Genomic DNA, 27,568 nt, shown 5'->3' with positions numbered 1-27,568 from the left:
ATAATTTAATAACATTAGACAGCAGCTTCTGGAAGTCTTCAAGAACCATAGCTAACATCTCTAACGATGACGCAGCGCTACTGACTCACTGATGATTGGCCTTATTTATCTCTCTTCTTGAAGTTGCTGAAATATTGCTGCTTTTGAGTCTGACTAGACATTCAACTGAAACAGTGAGATTTGAGGGGTATAAAAGTTCTATGGGTCTCCCCTGTTTCACTTTCCCAAGTACACCTTCTGAGGGTAAAGAATATAGAGCACCCAACTCAAACTACATCCCAAGAGAGGCTTTCTCCTTCATTTCATTTCTGTCCTGGCTATTCTGTATTTGGGTAATCAGAGGAACCAGCTGTTCTGTCTCTTTATTCAATAAAGACTATCTGGTAGCCCCCAAATATGGTTTAGTTAATAAAACAACACATCAGACTGACTTCAATGTCATGCTGAAATTTAAATTCAAATCCTTTTATAAGGAACTTATCTTTCTTTTAAGAAAGTTGAATAGTAGCAGATTCTAATGGCAGGTTTTGTGTCTGGCCATCAGGGCCCTGCAAGCAGACTCTACATTTCTGGAGGATCTGTCATCAATTTATGGACCCCAGGTTTCACCTTAGCTGGAATCCAGGATCTTCAACCATTTTCAAACATCTGAGCAATCACCAAAAACTGGTGCAAACCTTTAACCACCAGAACTGTTTAGCACCTGCCCAGAGTGGTGGACCTTACTCAGATTCACACAATAGGCATAGATCCCTTTGGATGAAATCAAACTGCTATTGACCTCATCTTTAAAAATGGGAATCTGGGGAATTCCCTGGTGGTCCAGTGGTTAGGACTCAGCGCTTTCACTGCCGGGCTCTGGGTTCGATCCCTGGTCTGAGAATGGTCAAAAAAAAAAAAAAAAAAATTGGGAATCTGATACCTTCTCAAATGATATACCCATGAGTATGCTGGATATCACATAGAATTCTGTGTGATGCTTCTTTCCGAGTGTAGGACTGAGTCTTTAGCTCCTACTCTGTGGGAGGCCTTATTACTCCCCTACTGAACATTATTGTTCATGTATCCTGGCCATTAGATGGTTAAGAATGTCCCACATAACTCTCTCCCCAGTGCACACTACTTTCTCAAAGATCACTGAATCCAGAGACAGAAACCTCCTGTGTGCCAAGCTCTACAATCTTGGAATAGATCCAGGTTTCTTCACAGTCAAGACAAGAACACTGCTAAAATCAGAATGGGTAGTAATAATAGTCTCGTGAGAGACTAAAAGATAAGATTCTACTTCTAAAAGATGTAAAACCTTTTATCTATGTAACTTGAGGCAACTGAAATTGGATGCCTGATGCCTGCCGCCCATCATAGCAGGATAAGCACTCTTCCCTCTTGACAACCTGGCTGTACCCTTCACAGCTCAGCAGCTGCTCAAAGAGGCTCCTACTAGGATTGATGGGATTGGAGCTATGTGGGTGTGTTTGTTATTGATAACTGCATAATAAATTTCCTCAAAAATTTAGCAGTTTAAAAGGTCAAATATTTATTACCTCACAGTTTCTGTGAGTCAAGAATCCAGGCAGCTTTAGTTGGGTGCCTCTGGCTCAGGGTCTCTCACAGGCTGCAATTAAGATGTCAGCCAGGGATGCAACTACAGATTAACATACTAAGTGAAGTAAGTCAGAAAGAGAAAGACAACTACCATATGATATCACTTACATGTAGAATCTAAAATATGACACAAATGAACCTATCTATGAAACAGAAACAGACTCACACACATAGAGAACAGACTTGTGGTTGCCAAGGGGGAGGGGGGAGGGAGAGGGATAGACTGGGAGTCTGGGGTTAGTAGATGCAAGCTATTACATATAGAATGGATAAACAACAAGGTCCTACTATATAGTACAGGGAATTATATTTAATATCCTGGGATAAATTATAATGGAAAAGAATATAAAAAAGAATTTGTATATGTGTATAACTGAGTCACTTTGCTGTACAGCAGAAATTAACACAACATTGTAAATAAACTATACTTCAATTTTTAAAAATTAAAAAAATAAAATAAAATCCCAAATATTTAAAAAAAAAAAAAAAAAAAAGATGTCAGCCAGGTTGCAGTTATCTCAAGCCTTGACTAGGGGAGGATGTTTCCAAACTCATTCACATGGTTAACAGGCCTCAGGTCCTTGCTGGCTCCTGGCCAGAGATGAGTTCCTTGCCACGTGGACCTCTCCATAGAGCAGCTCACAACCGTGCTGGCTTGCATCAGAGCAAGTGAAAGATCAAGGACAGGAGAGAGAGGATGCCCAAGACAGAAGCTACGATCTTTTCATAACCTAATCTTGGAAGGGACATCCCATTGCTTCTGCCATATTCTATTTCTGAGAAGCAAATCAATAAGTCCAGCCTACACTCAATGGGAGGGGATTACCTAAGAGGGTGAATCTCGGGAGGCAGGGATCACTGGGGGCCACCCTGGAGGCTGCTGACCACATGAGGAAAATATCAGCGCTGCATTCAAAAGTGTTTGGAGGTTAAATGTCATGATATCTGTAACTAATTTTAAAATACGTCCACATCAAGAAAAAAAAATAGTTGAGGCAAATATGACAAAATGTTAACAACTATTGAATAGAGGTGATGGTTATAAAGCTGTTCATTGGACTACTATTCTACTTTTCTGTGTGTTTGAAAATTTTCATAATGAAAAAACAAAAAAAAAACACCTGATCTTGTTCACTGACAAGGGACCAAGGGAAGAAGCTGTATCAACTATGCTAAATCTCAAATGATAACATTTGGCAGACACCCCCCAACGTTTAAATGGACAATCCTATATCATCCTCATCTAATAGGTGAACGAACTCAGCTACCTAGGAGTTTATTTGGTACATGGATGCCCTGACAGTCTCATCAGAATGGTTCTCTTATGATTCTGTCTAGATTGTAAAATCAGTGAAGACAGAAATCATACTAGATGGTGAGCTCTACCTGGGCACTAAGACTGTATCCCCTGGTACCCACCAGTGCCCGTTGCCCAACAGGTGCTCAGTAAATATATTTTTCAGTGAACGCAGACTATTTTATAATACTTTGTCCTTAAATCTTTTAGACCAAAATTATCCCTCCCAATACTTGATGGCACAGAACTCTAGGATGTACAACTCTGAGGCTCAGCCAGGGCTTATATAGGTGCTTGAGCTAATAGTCTGTGAAGAACTACAGTGGCCCTGCCCCACACTGCTGGAGCTCACTGTTTCATGAAGGCAAGATGGCCTTCGAACCAGGCAGCACAAGTCAGGCCCTTAAGTTCTTTTTTTCTTCTTTTCTTAATTAACTAATTTTTTTTTCTTTTTTTTTTTTGGCTGTGTTGGGTCTTCATTGCTGCATGCGGGCTTTCTCTAGTTGCGGCGAGCAGGGGTTACTCTTCGTTGTGGTGCGTGGGCTTCTCATTGCGGTGGCTACTCTTGTTGTGGAGCACGGGCTCTAGGCGCGTGGGTTTCAGTAGTTGTGGCACGCGGGCTCAGTAGTTGTGCAGGCCCTTAAGTTCTGATAAGAGATCCTCCAAAGGTGGACCGACCACCTGGTGTCTAATGCAAGAAATCTCTTCAATGAACAACATGGAAAAGCTAAACCCCTGGTAGTCACCAAAGACCCAAATGTAAAATAGCTGATTCAGGACTTGCCAAAGCTTGCCCTAAACCCACACACTTCCCCTCCCAAAAAATAACTTACATTGGAAAGTGGATCTATTGATAAGAGGTGCCTGGGCTATGGTTGTCGGGTAAGTTATCAAAATCTCTAGGCTCTCTAAGCTCCACCCCTATAATAAATTATATCCAAATAAAAAATACAGGCACTGTATCAAAGTAGGACCCCAAACAAATGCTTTTGGAGCTGCAATTCAATGTTAAACCTTGAGCTTTTATTAAGAAAAATTTTTTACAAATGTTTACATTCAAAAACACTGTCCTTAAGGAAATCCAATCTCCCTTCCGTGGAAGAATCTCTTCCTAGAATTCAGGACCACGAAAAAACTTGTCTCAATTGAAGAACCTTTTCCTTTTCCTAGAAAATAAAGATGAAACTGCCCCCACACATCTCCCTTTTTATCTTGGTAGCCAAAAAACTCAAAGTTAAATTGTGCCCAATTCCAGGAATAAACTCATTCCAAGAACATAATTTTTTTCTAGTTGGTTTTTGAAATGTTTGTATTAATGTTGAATATATTATAATGCTCTGTCTTATATATGATTGCCTCAAATTCCTTTTGGAAGTTAGTATTCATTCAGCAAATAGTTACTGAGTGCCTAATATTTACCAGGCCTTCTCTTAGGTACCAGGGTTGGAGGGAAGCCAGTCAAAATGATAACGTCCACAGGAAAGGCTGAGGGAAGGCTGGAGGTTGGGGGGTAGGGGAGCATAGGAGGATCCCAGAAGAGTACAATACAGTACTTCCATGATCGAACTGTGCACAAAGTGAAACAGGAGAGAAGAAAACACCCAATGTAGGCGGCCCCATGGGGTTGGAGGAGGTTAGGGAGAACACTAAGAAAGTTTCTAAGTAATAGAAACAAGCTTTGAAAATCTGTCAAATTAAGCAAGGCAAGGGAAACAGCCTCTGTTTTGCATGAAGCTGCAAAACAGCACAGTGTGTTCAGGGACCCAAGGGTAATTTGGTGCGTTAGGAATAAAGGTGCACATGGGGAAGAAGTAGGAAATATGGGCAGAGATGTGAAGAGAATTCAGCTTATGAAGAAAAGGAGTTCGGATTTTAGTCTAAGAGAACTGGGAGCCTAACAGTTCTGATTTACATTTTAGATTGACCACGCTAGTAGAATTCAAAAGCAGACCTGGAGGTTGGGACACCAACTAAGAATCTGTGGCAAAATCCAGGCAACAGACATTGGGCGCTCCTCCTATGGCCGTGGGGCAGAAAGGAGCTAAGAGGTTAAGGTGTTCGGTAAGCTCCCAGTGATCTTACTGAGCATCTGGCTCTACAGCCAGACTCCTGGGTCCAAGCCTGACCCCACCACGTCTCAGCCACGTGATCTTGTGAAGTTAGTTAACCACTATGTACCGCAGTTTCCTCATTTACAAACCAGGCATAATAATACTAATGATAATCATAATCATAATAAGATGTTACTAATACTGCCTCATTTAATTCTCACCAAACCATATGAGAATAGGTATTGTTATTATATTACCATGAGGACATACATACACACACACATATATATGTACATATGATATATATTGTATATAGTAGGTATTTTATATTACATAGTATACATATATCATATGTGTAATATATATGTATTATATTGTATGTTATATAATTAATATATAATACACACTATGTATATTATTATGAAAGTACATATTACCACATGAGGGTATTATATATTATACTACTATTTGCCTAAGCACACTGGAAATGCTCCACAAATGTCAGCTCTTATCAATATTATTTTGACTATATGCAAGACACAGCTCTGGGTGCTGGGATCCTGGGACTAACAGAACAGACAAGGTCACTGCTCTCATGGAGTTTACATCCCATGGAGAGATGATAAACAAATCAATCAATAAATAAGAAAGCATCAGCCAGTGATAAGTGCAATGCAGAGAATTAAAGTAAGGTGATGTGATAGAGGGTGACTGACAGCTATGTTAGACTGGGTGGTCAGGGAAGGCCTCCCTGTGGAGCTGATATTTACCCAGAGACATGAATGTCGAAAAGGATCTACCGATGCACAGATCTGGAGACCGGGAATTCCAGGAAAGGGAAACAGCTAAGACAAGTGCCCCAGGGTCAGGATAAGCTTGGTGTGTTTGTGAAGTGGACAGAAGACAAGGATGGCTGGCACAGAGTGGGCAAGGGGTGAGGGTTAAGAAATGAGATTGGAAAGAAGGCAGGGCCCGGGCAGTCTAGGGCTTTGAAAGCCAGGTGGAAGATAACAGAGAAGGAGCGATCTAGAACGACTTTTGGCACCCAACTTGAATAACTGAATGGAGGATGGTGCCATTCACAGAGCGAGGCCACAGGAGGGGATGCTGGTTTGGTGGGAGGGTGAGGAGTTCTGTTTGGGAATGTGCTGAATCTCACATGGTTGTGGGACATCTAAGTGAATATACAGAAAACAGCTGGATTCAGGAGATGAATAGAGGGTGGGGGGCTTGACTTCTGAGACCAATCAACATTTAAGGAACCTAAAAAGGAGAGCAGGGAAAGAGGGTCAGAGAGAGCCAATGAGTAAGATAAAGGCTAAAAAGTGTTCGGCAATGATTTCTGGCTTCTCCTAGACTACTTCAGCTCAAATCCATGATAGCTGGGTGTTCCCAGACAAGTTACCTCTTTGTGCCTAAATTTCCCCATGGACAGGACCACTGTGAGCAGTAAATGACTTAATACGTGAAAAGTATGCACCTGCATGTGTTAGAAGGTTACACCCCCCAGCCAACAATCGGGCGACACCTGAAACAGCAGGAGACTAATGCCTCCTCATCTCGTGCCCGGAAATCTGTAGAGTTGAAATGGAGGATGAAGCCTCAGGGGGAAGAGGAAGCCTGAATCCTCTGTACTTCAACACACCCAAGAAATGTCATTTCCATCAGCCTTACAGCAGGGAAGAGATGCCTCAAAGTCTCTCCTTCAGGTAAAAGTTTCCTACTTCTAAAAATCCAAAATTAAAAACTAAAATAAATAAAAGGTTCTCTTTCCCTGCTGCCACCAAGCTGGAGGGTGTATTCCAGTTTCGGCTCCACCTGTAACCCACAGCCATGGCTGAGGAAGGCATTGATTTGCTGCTGGAAGGTGTAGTGGACGTTAACAACACTTTACAGGAGGTACCGAAGACCACCCTCATCCACCGATGGCCTCGCACGTGGAATTCAGGAAGCTGCCAAAGCCTTAGACCAGCGCCAAGCCCACCTTTGTGTGCTTGCATCCATCTTTGTGTGATAAGCCTATGTGGGTCAAGCTGGTGGAGGCTGTTTGTGCTGAGCACCAAATCAACCTAATTCAAGTTGATGCCAACAAGAAACTAGGGGAATGAGTGGGCCTCTGTAAAACTGAGAAGAGAGGGGAGCTCCGCAAAGTGGTCGCTGCAGTTGCGTGGTGGCCAAGGACTAAGGCAAAGAGTCTCAGTCAGGCCAAGGATGTCACTGAGGACTACTTCAAATGCAAGAAATGAACAAATAAAAAAACTTGGCTCTTGAAAAATAATAATAATTAATAACTAAAAGGTTAAAATAAAAATAAGTCTTTTAATAAGGCAGGCAATAAGATCTGGCTTTAATAAGATCTGGCAATAAGGCAGGGTGTTATTTACCCTTTCAAGAGCACTCTGCAGACAGGTGGGTTGGGGGCCAGGGGTCAGGATACAGTGGTTCATGATGTAAATGGGAGACAAGTGAAGAGAATGACTATTGATTCATTTCATGAAAAGCTTCTGTGTGAAGGGAAGGCAAGAGACAGGACAGAAGTGGAGTGGTATTTTTTTAAACTATTTTTAAATTGAAGTATAATTGATTTACAATGTTGTGTTAGTTTCAGGTGTACAGCAAAGTGATTCCGTTATATATATATATATATATGTATGTATATATATTCTTTTTCAGATTCTTTTCCCTTATAGGTTATTACAAAATAATGAGGTATGGAGTGGTATCTTTTTTAGACAGGGAAGACTTACATGGTAAGTAGAAGGAGGCTGTAAAGAAATAAGGGTTGAAAGAGGGAAGAGAGAATTTGAGGGGAAGGGGTGGAGGGGGTGGAACTGAGTACAGTGAGGAGAGGGAGGCCTCCCAGCTGCCCGGAGCGCTGCTGGATGCAGACCACGAGGGCTGGGCTGAGGGATGGAGGACTCTGGGGAGATAGCAGCTTCCCTGATGGATCTCAGGCTAGGCTGAGTGGGAGGGAAGTAAATTTGGGAAGGAGCAAATAAAATAATAGGGTGGGGAGAAGGGGAAGAAGGAAGAAGCCTGAGGTCTGGAGGCCTCAATGCTCAAGTGTGGGAGTGAGGTGGGCTAAGATATGTTGATTGGTTCACCAAGGACCAAGCAACTGACTTAATGTACTAGGATACATCAAGTCACCATTTAATTATAATTCCTCCCGAGTTAGGCAGTCTAGTCAATGAATTTTATCCAGTCAAATCAGCCCAAAAGAACACTGTTGGGACTCAGGGCAAGCCACCCAAAATATGTCACAGTGGCATATTGATTATTTTGAATTAAAGTCACTTAAGAAATGGCCAATGCAAGAGGGACACTCTGACCCTCCTCTCTGTCTCCCTGAAAACAGGAAATCAATCTCCCATGTGGAAGGTGCACTCCCTGCCTCTGGAAGTAGAAGGACACCCTTACCACCCGGAGACAGGGAATTCGGGGCTGAGAAGCCTGTATAAACAAACCTCGTTAGGTCTTTAATTGACTACCCCAAGCCCAAACCCTGTTTAGACTCTTCACTAATTGAGCACCCAAAACCCAAGTTTCTTTGTCCTGTCAATTCCTCGCATATTGTTTCTTTGCCTAAAAAATATAAAAGCTCCCTTCCTTGGCCACTTCTCATTTCTATGAGACCTGCATGTTCGCAAATGAAAATTTCTTTTTCTCCTGTTAATCTGTCTTGTGTGTTAGTCCAGCCACAAGAACTAGAGAGGAGTGGAAAGGGAAAGTTCCCCAACCCCACGACACAAATGGGGAGGGTTTCCATATCTGGCGACACAGGAAAAGCACTGAGCCTTCTCATTCTGTGCTCATCCCTAGCACATACATACCTACATAAGATTTAAGAATCTATTGTCTACATGGCACTATCTTGTGAACCTTTTTCCTCTTTTTTTTCTTTTATTTTAATCATTCAGGAATTGGAACCCTGAAAATTTAAACACAAAGTCACTTTTCTCAGGGAAGAAACAGCTAGAACACCCCCAGGATAAAGCAAAAACCAGACTGCTTCTGTCAGAATTACATCAACCAATTTGTGTTGCTAAATAAGCCACAAAGATTTCCAAGAACTCAGCACTGATTAGCATTTCATTTTAATCTGTTAAAAGTAATTTTTTTTTGTTTTCGTGAATAATCAACATATTTTTACCAACTGAGATAGCAACAATGAACCTGGAAAAGAAATGAGCCACAACTGCCTCGTCCCCATAAGGATGCAAACCCTTTATTTATTTATTTATTTATTTATTTTGGCTGCACCGCACGGCATGTGGGATCTTAGCTCCCAGACCAGGGATGGAACCCGTGCCCCCTGCAGTGGAAGTGCGGAGCCATAACTACTGGACCGCCAGGGAAGTCCTGCAAACACTTTAGGATGAGCAGGGCTTGGCCCCCCCAATCCCTGGTTCTTTAAGATGGCCAGGCCCCCAGGCCTCCATTGCTCCCTCTTTCTGGAAGTCTGGAATGGATGCGATGCCTGAAGAGAAGAGTTGCTGCTCTCTGAGCATCTGATCTAATGGTCCTCTCCATTAGCAACTGCAAGCAATTTAGAGTTATTGAATAATATGTAAGGATCTTTCACAGTAGATCAGTTCACTTCAGTTAGTATCGGATTCCGATATGAAGTTGTAAAAAGCTTAAGCACTCACGGGGACCCAATCAATACAGGTAAAAATAGAATTTATGGTTTCCAGGTCAAATTATTACTCTTCCTGCAGGTGGTTTTAGCAAACCACCAATGCAAATATACAGAAGTTGTCCTGCAGCAAAAGAAACGCGTTGTCATTAGCTGCACAGCCCGAGACCAGTTCCCTCGTCTCTCTGACCCTCGTTTGGCTCTCCCTTCTGTGAAATAACTAGCTCTCAGGGGTGCTGTAAGACTACAACATCTTCAGGATGCTGTTAAAAACAGGGTCTAAAATTTATCCACACACAAAGAAAACCCCTGCAGTCTGCCTAATAGGTCTGTGACACGGAAAGAAGGAAGGACTGGGCTAAGAACCATGAAGACAGACCCACCCAGGGTCACCCTAACCAAGACAGTCCCCTCATGTGGCCCCTTCCATGGCTCTCTACCCACCTGTCCTCCTTCCAGCACCCACACCAGCCCTTCTGCCTGCCCTATAGTAAATGACAAACATATTCCAACCACCTCCTGGGTTTTAAAAATACCTTTCCCAGACCTGATCCTAACGAGCAACCAGGGCTGAGAACCACTGTGCTAGACAGGCCCCTGTAATTTGGAAAGGGCTTAGAACCTGCGTTAGGAAACACTGCGTTGCAGTTCCAGAACATTCCTTTTAGTGTCTATTATTTTCTTCTTTATCTGTGGGTTTTCTCTTTCTAGTTAGACTGACAGGCTTAATTACTCCTATCTTTATTCTCCTCCTCTGCCCTCTGTTCAGTTACTCAACATATGCTAAATGTGCTAATATGTACATAGATATAACCTAATGTTTCTCACCCTTTTCTAGTTCTGAAGACTTCCCCCCGCCATGCACACTGGGAGGCATGGGGCATGGCTACTGCGTGCCAGGTGGCTCCCAGCCTCGGCCTGACTGCCTCAGGTGAATGCAGTGCTGTTTGCATGATGTAATTAAACAGGGTAGGAAGAGCAGCTATTAAAATGGCCTATTCCCAAGCTCTCTTAAAAAATAAAAAAGTTTTTCCTACTGTCCAAAAGCCTTTGAGTAAAAATCACTTTAAAAGAAGTAAAAGATTAGAAGAGAGGTTTATTGGAAATCAACCATTGTTCAAAAAGTAGATTTAACAACAAGGGACATAGAGTAAACATAGATCATTTAAAGCACCGTGCCTCCAGAAGGCATGAGTGGCAGCCCAAACATAAATCACAATCCAAGAGATCAACCAGAACACGAGTGAATAAATCTGCCTCGTTTTATAACTTGGAAAACTGTCTCTGCTCTTCTCTCTAGAGAATGAATATAAAATCACCAAATCATCAGAACTGAAAGGACCCCCAGAGACCATTTCTACTTAAACATCGTATTGCCTGTAAAAAGACTCCTCAGCTATCCTGATGGTGGTCCTCACCCTCAGGGGGTGACTCCAAAAAACGGCAGCTCTGACCACATCATAGGACAAGCCCTCCCAACTCTAGATGGGTCTGCTCTACAGTGCTGTCTCACCCTGAGTTGCAATCTGTTATTTCACCTCATACACACCCCAGTCCCCCTCTGTCCTCCTTTCCTCTGCCCAAACATGCCCAACACCTGCAACAACGCCTAAGTCACGACCCACTTTCAACACTTGAAAAAAGCTAGTTTATGACCCTTATATCTGCACTTTTCCACATTATCCATGCCCAGTATATTCAAATTCCTCATAGGAAAATTTTTTGAGACTAACCACCTTCTTAACTACCCTTCTCTGAATATACCCTGGTTTGGCCACATTCCTTTTAAAAGATGGCTCCCAGAACTGAAAATTGCATCCATTGTTCAACAAACACTTGCTGAAAGCCTAACGTGTGCCAGGCGTTTGTTCAGGCCCTAGAGACAGAAACCAACCCACCAGGCCTGGTGTCCAGTCCAGCTGAGGAGACGGTCAAGCCTACCATGCAGAGAAGGTACAGGGAGTGCTCTGGGAAGAAAGTACCAGGGGCCTGGGAGCATGGAACAGGTTTGCCTGACACACTCTGGCAGAAAGTTCCAGAAAGGCCTCCTTGAGGAAACAACTGCTAAGCCGAGACATTATGCTTTGTTTAAACAGGCTAGGTTTTTATTAGCACCTCTGGAAGCCCATCATGCTGGTGACATACTGAGATCGAAATCAACTAAAATCCTTAAATCTTTTTTCATATGCCTCTCCCCACCCTGTGCAATTCAATTTGGGGACCGAAGTACAGAATTTGACATTTATCCCTATTAGGTTTCTTCTTGTTAAGGTTGACAGCTTTGATTCCTGATTTTTCTGTCCAATTTTTAGCTATCCTTCCACCTGGAGTCATTCAAAAACCATTAAGCTTGTCTTTGAAGTTGTCAACAGGTCTTGGAGAAAAGTCAAGAGCAGTGTCCCTGGAGACTCAGGAGATATCAGTCCATTAATGGGTACTGTGGAGGTTACAGATATTCAACCAAGCATGCACCCACCACCAATTAATCCAGGGGCTTTCAAACTTTTTTCTTTGGTAGGAGAAGTTCTCTATCAAACAAAATGAAAGAGATTCCCAATACATAAACAGATAACACAGGAGCTGCTCTAGGTGAAGAAAGGGTGGAAAGATCCAGCCATCAAGGGCTCCCTCTCCGCACCCCCCAACCAGACCTCTCAAGAAACCTTGGTGGCACCATATGCATCCACGAAGCCCCCTGTAAAAACCAGCCATCTTGCACAAGCATGTCATGAAAGACGGTCTCCAGTGATTTGAAGAAATCAAGGGATCGTCTATCCAATTAGTAGGTCCAGCAAGTCACGAAAACACAGTACAGTTGATCCTTGAACAACATGAGTTTTAACTGCTGCAGGTCCACTTATACGCAGATTTTTTTCAATAAATACACTATATACATATGTGATCCGAGGTTGGTTGAATTCAATGATGTGGAACCCGCAGATACAAAGGGCCAACTATGGGACTTGAGCATCTGAGCATTTTGGTATCAGCGGCAGGTCCTGGAACCAATTCCCAGTGGATACCGAGGGATGACTACAGTCCTTTTTGGTATGATTTATTCACAATGAACCAATAATAGTCCTTCAAGAAAACCAGCCATCTATTCAATAATTCATTCTAGTGTTTTATTTAATTATGAGATCTACTTTCTCCATCCCCTTTTGGAAACAGGGATGATTTCCTATCTCCATCTTCTGACATTTTTCCTGGCCTCCTCATTTCTGAAAGATTACAATCAGAGTTCCAAGATCACATGGCAAATTCTTCACATCCAAGGATATTGTTTGAGCCTAGAAACGTGAGCTCTTCTATATTATAAGCTTCCTAAAAGTAAACACCATTTTTATTCGTCTTTGTTTCCCAAGAGCCTAGCATAGCACCCGGTGCATAACTGATACAAAAATAATGTTCAAATAGTTTGCTTGTTAGTCTTTAGTTGTTAAAAAATACTGAAATGCTCTCTTTTGACCTTCTCACCTAGTTTAGATTTCAATTCAACTTTCTATATAGAAGCAAATTATGAGTTGAGTGTTAAGACTTTATCCTTGCTGTCACTTAACTTCGTATCCTTAAAAAACCTTTAAATGTCCTGAGCTCTCTTACAAACCACAAACCTCAATCTCCTGACATTACAGCTTTCTGCTCAGCTCTACAGAGCACCCTTGGCAGTAATAATAATTTCTTTGGGTATGCCTGTGACCAAAGAGAACTGATGAAATGCATCACTCTTTCTAGAGAAAAATGCAAATTACTCACAAATGATCCACAAGTGGGCACCTAAGGATATACCAATTTTTATGTGTTCTGTCATGGTTAAACCTTGAGCTGCCCTAAAAGGGAAAGTTGACAAATATAAGGGGGGCAGAGGAGGGTGGGGAAAGAGAGAGTTGTGAGTGCCTAGTAACTTAAGTTTCCTGTTACCATCTCAAACAAAAACCAAGCACTCTGGACAAAAAAAAAAAAAAAAAATCCATACTATTAATAACCATAAGATTTCAATGTTTCAGTATTATAATCTTCTTTATAGATAAAAATCTTTGTAATATTTTTCTTAGGAAAAACCCCAACAGGCTTAATTATCTAGTAAATAGTCGTACCTCGGGGTATCGGTTCCAGGACTCCCGCAGATATCAAAATCCGTGGATGCTCAAGTCCATTACTCGACGCTCCATATCCACAGGTTCCGCATCCGCAGATTCAGCCAATCTCGGATCCTAAACATAGTACAGGATCCACGCTTGGTTGAATTGCAGATGCAGAACCCAGGCGGATAAAGACAGCCGGCTGTATTGATAAATATGTACAATTTTATGACTTTTGAAACTGTGAAACTCAACTTCAGAAAGTATTAGTTTTTATTCCTACCAACAGAGGTTAGTGCCTCTTCCACACTCCTGCAGCTACTTCACACTATTAAAAAAATAAAAAAGGTTTTTCCAGTTTGATTGACAGAGTGGTGCCTGATTTTTTAACTTGCACTGCTTTGATTACTAAAGAAGTTGAACACTTTTCATGTGTTTATTATTTGTATTATTTTTGCAAATTACCTTTTTATGTCTTTTGCCCAATTTTCCCTTTCAGGCACTCACTTTTCTTACTGACTTGCAGAAGTTCTTCACAAGTTCAGTAATATTGTTTTGTCCCATGTCACAAACATTTTCCAACCTACCATTTCAATTTTAACTTTACTTATGGCGATTTTTGTTTTCCTTTTCTCACGTAATCCACCAATTCAACCTTTCTTTTTATAGTTTCTCCCTTTGGTGCCATTATTAGAAAAATATTCCCAAGTTAACATTATATAAATGTTTCCCGTATTTTATCCTGGCATCTTTAGGGTTTTATTTTTTACACTGAAGTGCTTAATCCATTTGGAATTTATTCAGGTATATGACAAAGTCTGGATTGTACTTATTTTGTTCCAGATGGTTAGCCAGCTGTCCCAACACCATTTTACTGAATTAATTTATCTTTTCTCCACTGACTCAAAAGGCTGCCTTTTTCATATACTTCCTCTCCACTCAGGCACCTGTCTCCCAGGATCTGAAACTCGGCATATCCACAACTGAAATTCGAGATCCTCCCCTTCTCTCCAGTGATCCCCAGCTCTGGGAATGGCTACTTTGCTTATTACTCAATTTTCGTGTTGAGAACTTGGTTATTCCTCACCCCTGCCCTCTCCATCACCACCTCCCACACACACACACACACATTTAAAATCACTAAATTTTATGCCCAACTCTATGGCCATGGTCGTAGTCCAAACGCCATCTTACCTTTCCTGAACTGCACCAGCCTCCTCACTGGGCCCCGAATCCCCCTCGGCCCCTCCAGCGCGTTACGCGTAAATAAGGTCCCGCCTCTTCCCTACTTTCAACCTCCTATGGCTTTCACTGCTCTTCAAACAAAGCCTGCGTTCTTTACGTGACGTGGAAGGCCTGTATGATCTAGACCCTGCCTACCTCCACCTCATGCCACACCTCTGCTCTCACACAGTTTCCAGACACACTGGCCATCTTTTCATTCCTTGAAGGCCCCCAGCTGCTCTTCCACTCAGAGCCTTCACGGGCCAAGTTCCTTCCACGTTCCATGCTCATCTCCTCCCTGCCGCATCCGATTCCTCTTCCCCACACACATGCCTGCCTAACCCCTGTTTATCTTCAGAGCCCAGCTTAAATGTCATCCCCTCAAAGTAGCCTTGACCATGTCAGTTTCCCCTGCAAAAAATGCCCTCATTGCACCTGGTACTTCTCCAGGGTGGCACTTCTCACAAGTGTTGCTATTATAAATATTACAAGATCTCCCTCAGGCAGCAGTTCTAGCAGCCAGGGCTGTCGCCACCTTACTCACAGCCCCTCTCAAAGAGTTGAAGGCATGTGTACCCATACAGTCAGACTCATATAGCCCTAAGTCAAAGGCATTATCTTTCGGTCTGCATTCTAATTATTACAAGTATACTCTCCCTCCTAAGGTCTCTAGCCATGGCTAAAAAGAACATTCTTTGATACGAAATTGCAGTTTCCACCTAGAGAGCCCAGCACTATTTCTGATCCTACCTCTTAAAAGCATTCACAAATTTCAGTTTTTTGCTCAGAAAGTACTCTCAGATCCACAGATCCTGGACTGCCACATTGGCTACCTGCTAAACGTGTCCTGACATTCATTCATTCTTTCCTTCATTCGTCCAGCAGTTATTTATTGCCCACCAACAGTGCCCAGCTGAGCCTCATAACTGAAACTGTACCTTTATTATTCTCCCCCATATGATTATGTCTCCCAAACCAACTCTAGTTGCCAATTATTCATTTGCTTTTCCCATGACATAAGTGCTGTGTCACCATGCAGGGTCTATAAAAGTCCAGTCAAAAGCAAACAAACATTAGAGTTCAGTCATCTGTGCTGCTTCATCACAATCAGGTAAATGGACGGCTTCTTTAAGACCCTCTGTAACAGTCTGAACTATCAATACCACCGACACCCCCATCCTGCAGCCTGTTTCCCCCACCTGAACCCGAGGGTGAGTTAGAGACAAGAGAAGAAATTCAGGTCCAGCCTCAACCCACCCCCAATGCCCACACATAAGGAGCTGCCACCTCAACTTTCCTTAATAACCCTTAGTTCCGGTCCACCTGACAAAAGCTGCTTTCCAAAAGCATCATATTGCAATCTTGCGTTGTGACTAGGAGAAGCTTGAGAACCACAAGACATGGAGCATAAAACTGCAGAAAAAGGACTTCCCTGGTGGCACAGTGGTTAAGAATCCACCTGCCAATGCAGGGGACACGAGTTCAAGCCCTGGTCCCGGAAGATCCCACATACCGTGGAGCAACTAAGCCCGTGCGCCGCAACTACTGAGCCTGCGCTCTAGAGGCCGCGAGCCACAACTACTGAGCCCACATGCCACAACTACTGAAGCCCGCGTGCCTAGAGCCCGTGCTCCACAACAAGAGAAGCCACCACAATGAGAAGCCCATGCACTGCAACGAAGAGTAGCCCCCGCTCGCTGCAACTAGAGAAAGCCCGCGTGCAGCAACGAAGACCCAACACAGCCAAAAGTAAATAAATAAATAAATAAATAATTTTTTTTTTTTTTTTAATGCAGAAAAAGTTTGGCAACAACCTAAGCCACACTCCCCAAAGACAGCAGCTCCCGTGCTGCAGCTACAAGACCCCCAATCTATTTCTTACCGAGCCCGGCTTCCTGCTCTGGAGTCCCAGCTCTCTGAGACCAGCTCTCTTATAATAAAGTCCATATGTGACAAACCCACTGCTAACATCATACTCAACAGTGAAAAGCTGAAAGCATTTCCCCTAAGATCAGGAACAAGGCAACGATGACCACTCTTACCACTTTTATTCAACAAAGTACTGGAAGTCCTAGCCACAGCAATCAGAGAAGAAAAAGAAAGAAAAGAAATCCAAATTGGAAAGGAAGAAGTAAAACTGTCACTGTTTGCAGATGACATGACACTATACATGGAAAATCCTAAAGATGCCACCAGAAAACTACTAGAGTTCACCAGTGAATTCGGTAAAGTTGCAGGATACAAAATTAATATACCACATCACCACTTCTGCTCCATAGCAAGGTTTTTCAGTCTGGAGGGATGGAACCCCAAAGGCATTTCTGATTAAAAATGGGCTAGAGATTTTCTATGACTAATCACAAAGCCAGTTTTAATCTTCTATATATTATTTAACTAAAGAACTAAGTGATCAGTTGAATATCTATGTATTTAAAAAATGAAATTATTTACAACCTGAAAAATAAACAAATAAATAAATAAATTTTAAATGATTTTATTTTTCAGTTCAATAGTAAAATACAGCCATTCTGAAAAATTATACCACACTGTAACTATACATGCTGAAAAGGGTGACATGAAGCACATGTGGCAAGTGACTCACTTTGCTGCCTTTGAAAGGAAGCACTACTTTGCACCCCTTTCCTCTTCATTAAATAGCCAAGATCACACATTGGTGTTTATTAAAATAACCAATAGATTTGGCTCTTTGACATGTGCCAACCCAATGGCAACAAGGACTCTGAAAAATAAAGACTCCCCAAGCCATTTTCATGACTCAACAAAAGGCTTCAGACCAGGAGGGGAAAGTGCATTTCACTTTATATTAGTCAAGTATAGTTCGCTGGAAATCAGCTTGTTTTTCTCACTTTCATTTACAAATTCCACTTTATTACTTGGCTCTTTCAATAAGAGCTCCTAAAAAAGAGACCTTTTCTCCTCAAGTACTTGTACACTTCAGCCTGGAGTTTTAACACATCTCTGTTGGGAGCCAGCCTCCTCAGGATGGGGGTGACTTCAACTGACAAAGCCCAGGAAACAGACATCAATGATGAGACTCAATAGTCTGTGCTGCTCTCAGCCTCCAAGACCAGCACCATAAAACAGCTTGTAAAATTACCTTGGAGATTACATTTTAACTTGCCAGTTAAAGTTCTGGCAACTTCAGACAACGCTCTAAAGGAGTCATCCTGACATAACATAACACACACTCCACTTTAAGTCTCAGCTCCCAAGGAACTGCAGGGTAGCTGTTGGGCCAGAAAATAGCAGGGGACTAGAGTCAGACAGCCTGGATTTGATTCCTGCCTCCACTTTTTACGACTGGTGCGGCTGTGGACAAGTCACTCAACCTTCCCGTGCCTCGGTTTCCTCATCAGCCAAATGGGTGCTGTTACTTTATACCAGATTCCATCCTCTATTCTTACTTTAATCTCATCTCTAATGGCCACAGCTGGGGATCTCTATGCTAATGAGGGATATAGCTACATATTTCTTATGTTCATTCTGTCTTATTTTCCTTCCACTTCATGTGCATACCTGTAGACTCAGGATTAATAACAATAGGACAGAAATATGAGCGAGGCAGAGGGCAAAACAGAGTTTTACTGATGAATCTTAGTCAGCTTTTATGGCATCAAATGTGATACCAGGCACACAGAATTGCATGGTATAGAATACTTAATAATAAAGGAAAATATGTGCAATATATTAAACAGGGAAAAGACAGGTTGGAAAATTATATATGTGTGTGTACACAAATACACATACATATATAATACAGGTAATCATATATAAGATTCAAAATTATGCATAAAAATATTGGAAAGATACACACCAAAATGGTAACTGTGGTTAGCAGTACATTATAAGATTAAGGACTTAATCTTCCTTCTCTATGCTTTTCTGAACCTTACCAAATTTCTTTTTCTTAAAATACTTTTCTGATATTTTTATTTTTTTTAATTTTTTTGTTATAAATTTATTATTTATTTATTTTTGGCTGCATTGGGTCTTCGTTGCTACGCGCGGGCTTTCCCTAGTTGCTGTGAACGTGGGCTACTCTTCGTTGCGGTGCACAGGCTTCTCATTGCGGTGGCTTCTTCTGTGGAGCACGGGCTCTAGGAATGTGGGCTTCAGTAGTTGTAGCACGTGGGCTTCAGTAGTTGTGGCTCGCAGGCTCCAGAGCACAGGCTCAGTAGTTGTGGCGCACGGACTTAGTTGCTCTGCGGCATGTGGGATCTTCCTGGACCAGGGCTCAAACCTGTGTCCCCTGCATTGGCAGGTGGATTCTTAACCACTGCACCACCAGGGAAGTCCCTCAAATTTCTATAATTAACTAATAAATTTAAAAATCAGAAAAAAGGTTTTCTTCACAAACATTTTTTTCCCCAGAAAACAATGTTCCTAGTGAACTTGTATTACATACAAAATCTGTAAAAGTGATAATGGTCATAGCTAATACTTATTTGGCATTTATTATGTGCCAGACACCGTAGTAAGTATATTGCATAAATCATCACCTTTAGTCCTCACACTCTCTAGGTTCCGACCCCCATTTTGCAGGTGAAAAAAACTTAAGTTATTCATGTGAAGTTGCACAGCTGGCAAGTGGTGGAGCCCAAGGTCTGAGCCCAGGGATCTGACTCCAGAACTCCCTCCTGTGCGGCCACGAGGCTGCCTGCCTCCACCCACACTGCTTCCCGAAACCTAACCATTTGTTTTTAATTTTTACATCTTTCATGCTCTTCAGACTCTTACCCTTTGGGGAGGAGGATGGAAATAGATAATGTGTGCCCTTCTTGCCTGAGGTGACAATCAAGCACTTACTACATGGAGGGTATCTCTGCTTTAAACAGAGGGGTCGGGCTTCCCTGGTGGCGCAGTGGTTAAGAATCTGCCTGCCAATGCAGGGGACACGGGTTCGAGCCCTGGTCCAGGAAGATCCCACATGCTGCGGAGCAACTAAGCCCGTGTGCCACAACTACTGAGCCTGCGCTCTAGAGCCCACAAGCCACAACTACTGAGCCCACATGCCACAACTACTGAAGCCCACGCGCTTAGAGCCCGTGCTCCAAATCAAGAGAAGCCACCACAATGAGAAGCCTGCGCACCACAACGAAGAGTAGCCCGCGCTCACCACAACTAGAGAAAGCCCACGCGCAGCAACAAAGACCCAACTCAGCCATAAATAAATAAATAAATAAATTTATTAAAAAAAAAAAAAAAAAAGAGGGGTCAGGGGACCACGCAGAACTAAACAGGGACTAGCACTGACCACTAGGCGACCCCCCTTATCAGCTCTCACAGCACCTTGAACCTCTCCTTCCTGAATTTCCTCTCCTCCTTGTACTTTAATTTGCTTGTTGTTTGATTGCTTCCAACATGCCAGGCACCATTCTGAGCACTTTACATGTATTACTTGTCTTCTCGTGGTGTTTGTCCCCATTTCAAACATAAGGAAACTGAGGCCTACAGAAGTTAAGAAATGTGCCCAGGGTCTCAGAGCTAGTTAGTGAGGAAGCTGGGGTTTGCCTCTGGCTCTCGGGTCATCACTCTCGAATGAGTGAATCAATCAATCAATCAAGGTACACCCTCCATTTTCTAAAAATCCTTCTCTCTCTTATTAGGATTGTTTATTTTTATTTCTCTAGGTACTAAATATTTCTGACAAACTCTATTTCTAATATTTTAAATTTTTATTGCTATTGTGAGTGGATTTTTTAAATTATATTTTCTAATTGCTTATTTGGGATACTCAAGAAAACTATAGATGTCTGCATGCTTGTAACCTTTGCAAACTTACTGGACACTCCCATTATCTGCTATAACTTTAGCTGATTCTACATTATTTTAGCTACTTAATCTCTTAATTTCAGTAAATAATAATTTTGACTCCTCCTTTCTGACATGAAGATATCATTTTTTCATGTTGTCCAACTATGTTGTCAGGCTCTCCCAAAGGTACATTAAATAACATGAGAGGGCTTCCCTGGTGGCGCAGTGGTTGAGAATCTGCCTGCCAATGCAGGGGACACGGGTTCGAGCCCTGGTCTGGGAGGATCCCACATGCCACGGAGCAACTGGGCCCGTGAGCCACAACTACTGAGCCTGCGCGTCTGGAGCCTGTGCTCTGCAACAAGAGAGGCCGCGATAGTGAGAGGCCCGCGCACCGCGATGAAGAGTGGCCCCCGCTTGCCGCGGCTAGGGGAAGCCCTCGCGCAGAAACGAAGACCCAACACAGCCAAAAATTAATAATAATAATAAATAAATAAATAAAATTAAAAAAAAAAAAAAAAATAACATGAGAGCGGGCATCCTTGTTCTGTATTTTATTTTACTGGAGGTGCTCCTAGTGGCTCAACATTAAATATGACATTTGTTATTGGCTTGACACCCTTTTTTCAAGTTAAGGAACTAGTCTTTTACTAAGAGTTTTTATCGGGAATGGATCCTGAATTTCATTTTCAAATGCCATTTCAGTACTGAGAAAATTATGATTTTCCTCCTAGCCATTCATAATCGATGTTGTTAATATATTTTATATCATCAAATCATATTTTCTATTCAGTTTCTACTTGATCTGGCTGTAGAGTTTTTTTCATACACCAAAATTAAAATTCACTAATTTTGTTTAACAGATTTCTATTTAGTTTAAATTTAATTTTTTATTTTAATTTGAATTTAATTAGAATTTTTTAAACTATATCCATAGATATTCGCTGCCTGTCTTCAGTCTCTCTTTACCAGCTACACCTCTGGACCAATCCCTCCTCTAAGACACCAACAGAGCCACTTTTTAAAATCACAAACATGGCTCTTTCTCTCTTATACTCAGAAATCTGCAACACCTCCGTGTTTCCTGTATGATAAAGTATAGATCTCTGAGCATGATAATTATTACCCTTTATAATATGGCCCCAACTACCTTTTGATCTTCATTTCAACCATGATCCCAAAATGCCCCTCACCCAGGACTCCTTTTCTCGTGATTTGCCTGGGAGATCCTTCCTTATTTTCTGCATGGGGACAACTGTTTACTTTCTTGAGCCAACACAGCTGCCACCTCTCCTACAGCCCTGCACAGTTCTCCTGCCTCTTTGCCCCTGGGAGCGCAGACCTCTATCACGGGCCCTACCGCAGCCCGACTCGTGCACTTGTGCGTGGTAACCACTTCTTCAGTGGAGGGTCGGATGGTAAAAACTGTAGGTTTCCCAGGCCACATTTGATCTCTGTTGGATTTTTTCCTTACATTTTAATAATGTAAAAATGATTCTTAGCTCACAGGCCATATAAAAAAACAAAACAGCAACAATAGGCCACCAGCTATGGGCTGTAATTTGCGTGCTCCTGGCTTATAGGTTCATCCCTCCCACTCGACTATAGGCACCTGAGAGCGGGAACAAGCTCTAACTCATCTTTGTATTCAATCTCCCAGCTCCTGGCACATAGAAGGTGTCAAATCACTGAAGTCAGTTGAACTGAAACAGCAATAACTAATCTATCCTAATGAGTCAAATACATCCCTGGACAATTTCCCCAAATCTTGAAATAGCTCAATAAAAAGTCATTTTGCATTTTGAGTCTCTTAGGCAGCTGGACATTAAAAGTAAGCTATAACCCTGGGTGAAGGGAGAAATAGCTGCTTTCTGCCTCATTTAGTAAGAAAAACTATGATGTTCGGCCCCAGAGGCTCTCCCTCCCCAAATGCAGAAGTGCTTCTCCTGTGATAGAGTTCAAAGCTAGACTGCTCCCTGGGCTCCCATACAGAATATAACTCTAGTAAAATCCAGCTTTGCAAGTAACCCACTCAGTTTCTCATCCTAGAAAATCACCTGGACTTGGGATGCTGTTGTGAATACTTGCCACTGACAGCCTAGCTATCAGTGATTCATTTGTCTCCCATCTCACCATCACTGGGGTGGAAGCATTTTTCTGAGTCATTAAATACCACAGAGACACTGGCGTTATCGTTATTATTGCTATCACCCTGCCCCCAGGTTCTCCCAACCAAAAATGCTCTAGAAGGGAGAGGATCAGCCCGCTCTGGTTAAGGAACGAGCACTGTTGTTAGAAATGAGCTGTCATCACTTCTGGGTCTCCACTCCTGGCTTTCTGGGGCTCCCAACAGCGTGAGCTGGGAAGGAAGCCAGGAGCAGACAGAGCCACTGCTAGGAGGAAACGGCCCTCTGTGCACCTGCTCTGTGTGAGGCTGAGAGTTTCCAAAGGAACGAGGCAAACTCGAGGCAAATTCCATTCATACCTACATCCGGCAGGCCCACCTGGGCCCAGGGAGGCAAAGCACCAGGAGGTCCAGACAGCGTCAACCTCCAGGCCAGGCAGGGCTCCTGAGTGTCTATTTAGAGCAGGAGCCCAGCGGCGTCAAACCCCCCACATGACAAAGCTGGCCAAGAGCTGGGTGCCCTGTTGGGCTCTCCCCCTGCAGGCCAGGTTCAGGGGAGGACTCCAGGTCCAGTAGGTGGAGCGAAGAGCATGAAGGAGCCCATCAGAGTGGGTCACCCTGCACAGGGGTGGTTACACCCAGCACGGCCCCCAGTTCCTCGGCACCAGGTAGGTTTCAACAAAACAAATCCCAAACCCCCGCTTCCTGGAGGAGGTGAAGTACCTAGTGTACTCCAGAATAGATATGAGGGTACTGAGAGAGGGTCAGTGAAAACCCACTGTCCCCAGACAAAATCAGCAGTCCCGAATGACTAGGTCCTATGACCTTGGCTCCATATACGTTAGTTGTTCCCAGGAGAGGCCATCATTCCACACACTGAAGCTCCTGAATTCAAATGATCTGCTTGTGATCTGTCAGAGCTGAGACGCAAACTCTGTCCAGTACAAAGTCACATCAGCCCAGCCACCTCCAGCCGACCAGGTGAGCAAGGGCGTGTCACCCGGCTCAGCATCCTCACCCACCCATGAACAGATGCCGCTCCGTGCTTCTCTTTGAGAGGCTTCCCAACACAGCTAAACCCACTGGGTGCAGTAAATACAAAATCAGAAGAGTTAAAACATGCTAATAAGAGGAGCACTCGGATTACAAAGGGAAATGAAAGAGGTGAAAAAATGTCAAATGTTGCACGTGTACTCGGGCTGGGTCAGCATCTCTCTTAGCTTGATGTTGACAGTACCCAGTCGAATCTTCTGAGCAGATGTGTTTATAAACAGCCTTTTACCCTGACCTATTCATAAATAGAAGAGCTTCCTTGCTCAAAATCCGCCTTGGCTCACAACACATTCAGAAACGCCAGCATCACTTACAGCCAGTTAGTAATGCTACACCATGTTCCACGTTCTCTTTACACGAGGCCTCGCCACACTAGAAACAGTCATGCTCTAGTGATTAAAAAGAGAGACATGTGCTCCTGAAAATTAGGGGACTTGGTTAAATGGTGCGACTGCAGCCTACATGTGGAAGCAAAGAAACCAACAAAAATAAAACTTTAAGTCAGTAAACTAACAGTGCTTTACTAATCATGCAAAAAGTAAGGATAGAAAATATAGAATAGAAGACATGGTACGTTACCCAGAAGCCCTGCTAAAGACCGCATGTCCTTCTCCATCAGCATGTAAATCTCTTCCTCTGAGAAGCGGCCAATGCCGTGGCCGTGCATCTCGCGTTTCACGATTCCTTTCGTTATGTGGCACACGACCCACCTCAGCAGGTTACTGAAGGGACCGCCACCACTAAGAGAGAGCATCTTCCGGGTCTCATTGAGATTGTCCACCCACTGGCAATAAGCTAAGGTCCTGCAATTGCGTGGAAACAAGTTACTACTGTGCGTTAGATACATAGCAGGTCCACAGAGTCAATTTCCAGTGAGGGGTTGGGAATTTAGCACACTCTGGAGGACTGAATCATTGCAGCTTTTCCAAAGAGCAGTCTGCACGGCAGATATTACAACAGACTCTAGTCCATGCCTGGACTTAGGGCCTGAGGGAGAAACAGTGACAAATGCAGATAGCTTGCCATGCTACCATCCCACCAAACTGCAGCTGCCTGCAGATCCCCCAGCCCCCAAGGCCATGCTTCTGCTTTCTCTCAGGCAGCCCCATAGAAAACAAGTAGAAACCTACTTTAAAAGGCTTTTAGACAAGACAGTGAGTACCTACGTAGCGGGGTGGGGGGCATCGGGAAGAAGGTGGCAAGGACTGGGGTGCTGGCTTCATTCTTTCTTGATCAAAGTAATGGTTACAAAGGTCTGCGCTCTGTGGGGTTTTTTTTTTTAATTTTTATTGAAATATAGTTGATTTACAATGTTGTGTTAGTTTCAGGTGTACAGCAAAGTGATTCAGTTTTATAAATATATATATATACTTATATACATATATTCTTTTTTTACATTCTCTTCCATTATAGGTTATTACAAGATTTTGAATATAGTTCCCTGTGCTATACAGTAGGTCCTTGTTGGTTATCTATTTTATATATAGTAGTGTGTGTATTTTAATCCCAAACTCCTAATTTATCCCTCCTCCCCTTTGATAATCATAAGTTTGTTTTCTATGTCCATGAGCTATTTCTGTTTTGTAAATAAGTTCATTTGTATCATTTTTTTTTAGATTTCACATATAAGCGATATCATATGATACTTGTCTTTCTCTGTCTGGCTTAGTTCACTTGGTGTGATCATCTCTAGGTCCATCCATGTTACTGCAGATGGCATTATTTTTCATGCTCTGTGTTAATTAATTAAGCTGCACATTTTTGTCTTGTACACTTTGTGTATGCACTTTATATTTCCTGATATCAAAGGATTTTTTAAAAAGAAATCTTTTTGCCTTTTTGACAGGATCAGGGAATAGGTATAGCTGTCTATGTTTACTATAAACCATACAAATTATAAATAGTATTATAAATGATTCATTCTCCAGAAAGGCAGCTCTCTGCTTCGGTTTGTTCTCCAGGACCCTAGAGTGAGCACGAACACCAAAGGAACTTGGTTGGATCAGTCTTCCCATCTGGGTGGTGCTCGTGGCAAACACCCGTCCAGGGGCTCCTGCGTAGTATGTGTGGACAGCTAAGCAGCTATTCCCTGCTCATGTGCTATGCTGGTTGCAATACCCAGGCCTTTGCTGAGTTTGTTCTCTGAACCTGGGCAATCGCAGGAATGTTTTTATGGTTCATAGTGTTGGTAGATAGAAATTAAAAGGTTTTCCTACTGAAGGCTAAGAAAAACGTAGCTGTAGGCGTACAGGCAGAAGATGTTTTAGCTTTTCCTCACAGTGAGCAATAAAAGCTGTACTGGAGTCATCCCTACTCCCACTGTTGGTTGATACAGCAGTAATGGTCACTTGGAAAACATCAGAGGAATGAAAATATTTTTTACAGAGAGAACGCAAGGGTTGATAGCCAACTGTAGCTACTTTCCACCTCAAGAAAAAGAAACAAAAGCGGAAAATAAGGCCCTGAAATTTTGATCATTTTATATAGTTCTATTCTTTTCAGTGCTCTTTCCTGAGTATGAACATAAGAAAAAAAAAAAAGATTTCTCTCATTTTTTTAAGCCTTCCTGATTTTTCCTGAAAAGTTCCACAACCAATTTCAACATACTCTGTACTACAACCACAACTCTTCTTTATTAGCTTTTTAAAAGATGCTTACAAATCTTGTTAGAAATATCTGTGTACCTTTTTGTAAGGATCTCAAAATAAAGTATTGAGGAGGCAAGAAATTTTGACTGAAAAGAGGAAAAAGTACATTGCAATGGTGACTAATTAATATGTAGAGAGTCAATAACACTTTTGATATAAAAGATTTCATTTATTCTAATAGATTCTTTATAAACATGAAAACAAAACGCTTTTCTATTTGCTCTTCTTTTTATACCTGCAGTAATGAGGGTGTCAATTTTCACATTTCTTTAGAATAATCAGCACTTTGATTCTAACTGTACTAGATCTAAATTCACAATAAAAGGCCTATACCATCCTCGATTATTTTGGAAGTCAGTGATCTGAGAATAAAACTAAATTATCGTAAGTTAAGTATGACCAGGTAATAATAGCATCCAGGAAGCATCTAAAGCATAAAAATGAGGAATATGGTGGCTCTAAACGGACAGGTTGACGTGAAAAAGAATACATTCTTTGTCGACAAATTGCACGGGCTTTATCACAAGCACAACTGATCTTGAAGAATGAGCAGGAGTTCACCAGGCATGAAGCAGAGGCAGAAGACATGTGCATGAAGAGCCCTGGCTGCTCTATGAACTGCAAGAACTTCAGAACGGGCGGGTGGGGTCCGGGATGCCTGAGGGAGCTTGTAAGAGTTGAAGCTAGAAGGGTGGGCAAGGATTGGGTCAGGAGGGGTCTGATGCAAAGGGTGCTAAGATTTATTCAGAAAGCAGAGTTTAACCACCAAAAGGTTTTAAGCAGACGAGAAACATACTCAGATGTGTGGCAAGGTGAGGAAAGGAATGGAGGTGGAGAAACCACAGAGGAAGCCATCTCCCAGGCTGACGGTTGGAGTGGATGGTAGCCCGTACCAGCATACACGAGGTGGGACAGGTTTAGGTGGTGAAAGATGAATTAACCTGTTGCATTTGAAGGTTCCATAGAACCTCCAAGGGAGGATGTCCCGAGGGTTGAGAATTCACAAGATAGGTTTAGACTCAAGATAAAGAATTTATGGGCAGGGGCATGGCGGTGGCAGTTTCAAAGC

The 27,568-nt window shown here is 42.5% G+C and overlaps 1 protein-coding gene and 1 pseudogene across 5 annotated transcripts in view; one reads left to right on the top strand and one right to left on the bottom strand.

Moving 5' to 3' along the window:
• Positions 1 to 27,568, bottom strand: part of FAXC (failed axon connections homolog, metaxin like GST domain containing) — an 85,142-nt gene that overhangs the window by 24,285 nt on the left and 33,289 nt on the right. For all 5 annotated transcript variants that reach the window (XM_061207324.1, XM_061207325.1, XM_061207323.1 and 2 more), the window contains one exon: positions 24,431 to 24,654. In XM_061207324.1, the coding sequence (XP_061063307.1) occupies positions 24,431 to 24,654 (224 nt within the window). The remainder of the gene's footprint in view (positions 1 to 24,430; positions 24,655 to 27,568) is intronic.
• On the top strand, positions 6,787 to 7,199 carry LOC133102408 (small ribosomal subunit protein eS12-like; annotated as a pseudogene).

This window comes from Eubalaena glacialis, chromosome 12 (genome assembly GCF_028564815.1).
Source record: "Eubalaena glacialis isolate mEubGla1 chromosome 12, mEubGla1.1.hap2.+ XY, whole genome shotgun sequence".
In the NCBI taxonomy this organism is placed as follows: Eukaryota; Metazoa; Chordata; class Mammalia; order Artiodactyla; family Balaenidae; genus Eubalaena; species Eubalaena glacialis.
The sequence above is the reverse complement of the archived record's forward strand: the minus strand, read 5'-3'. Positions and strand labels throughout refer to the sequence as shown.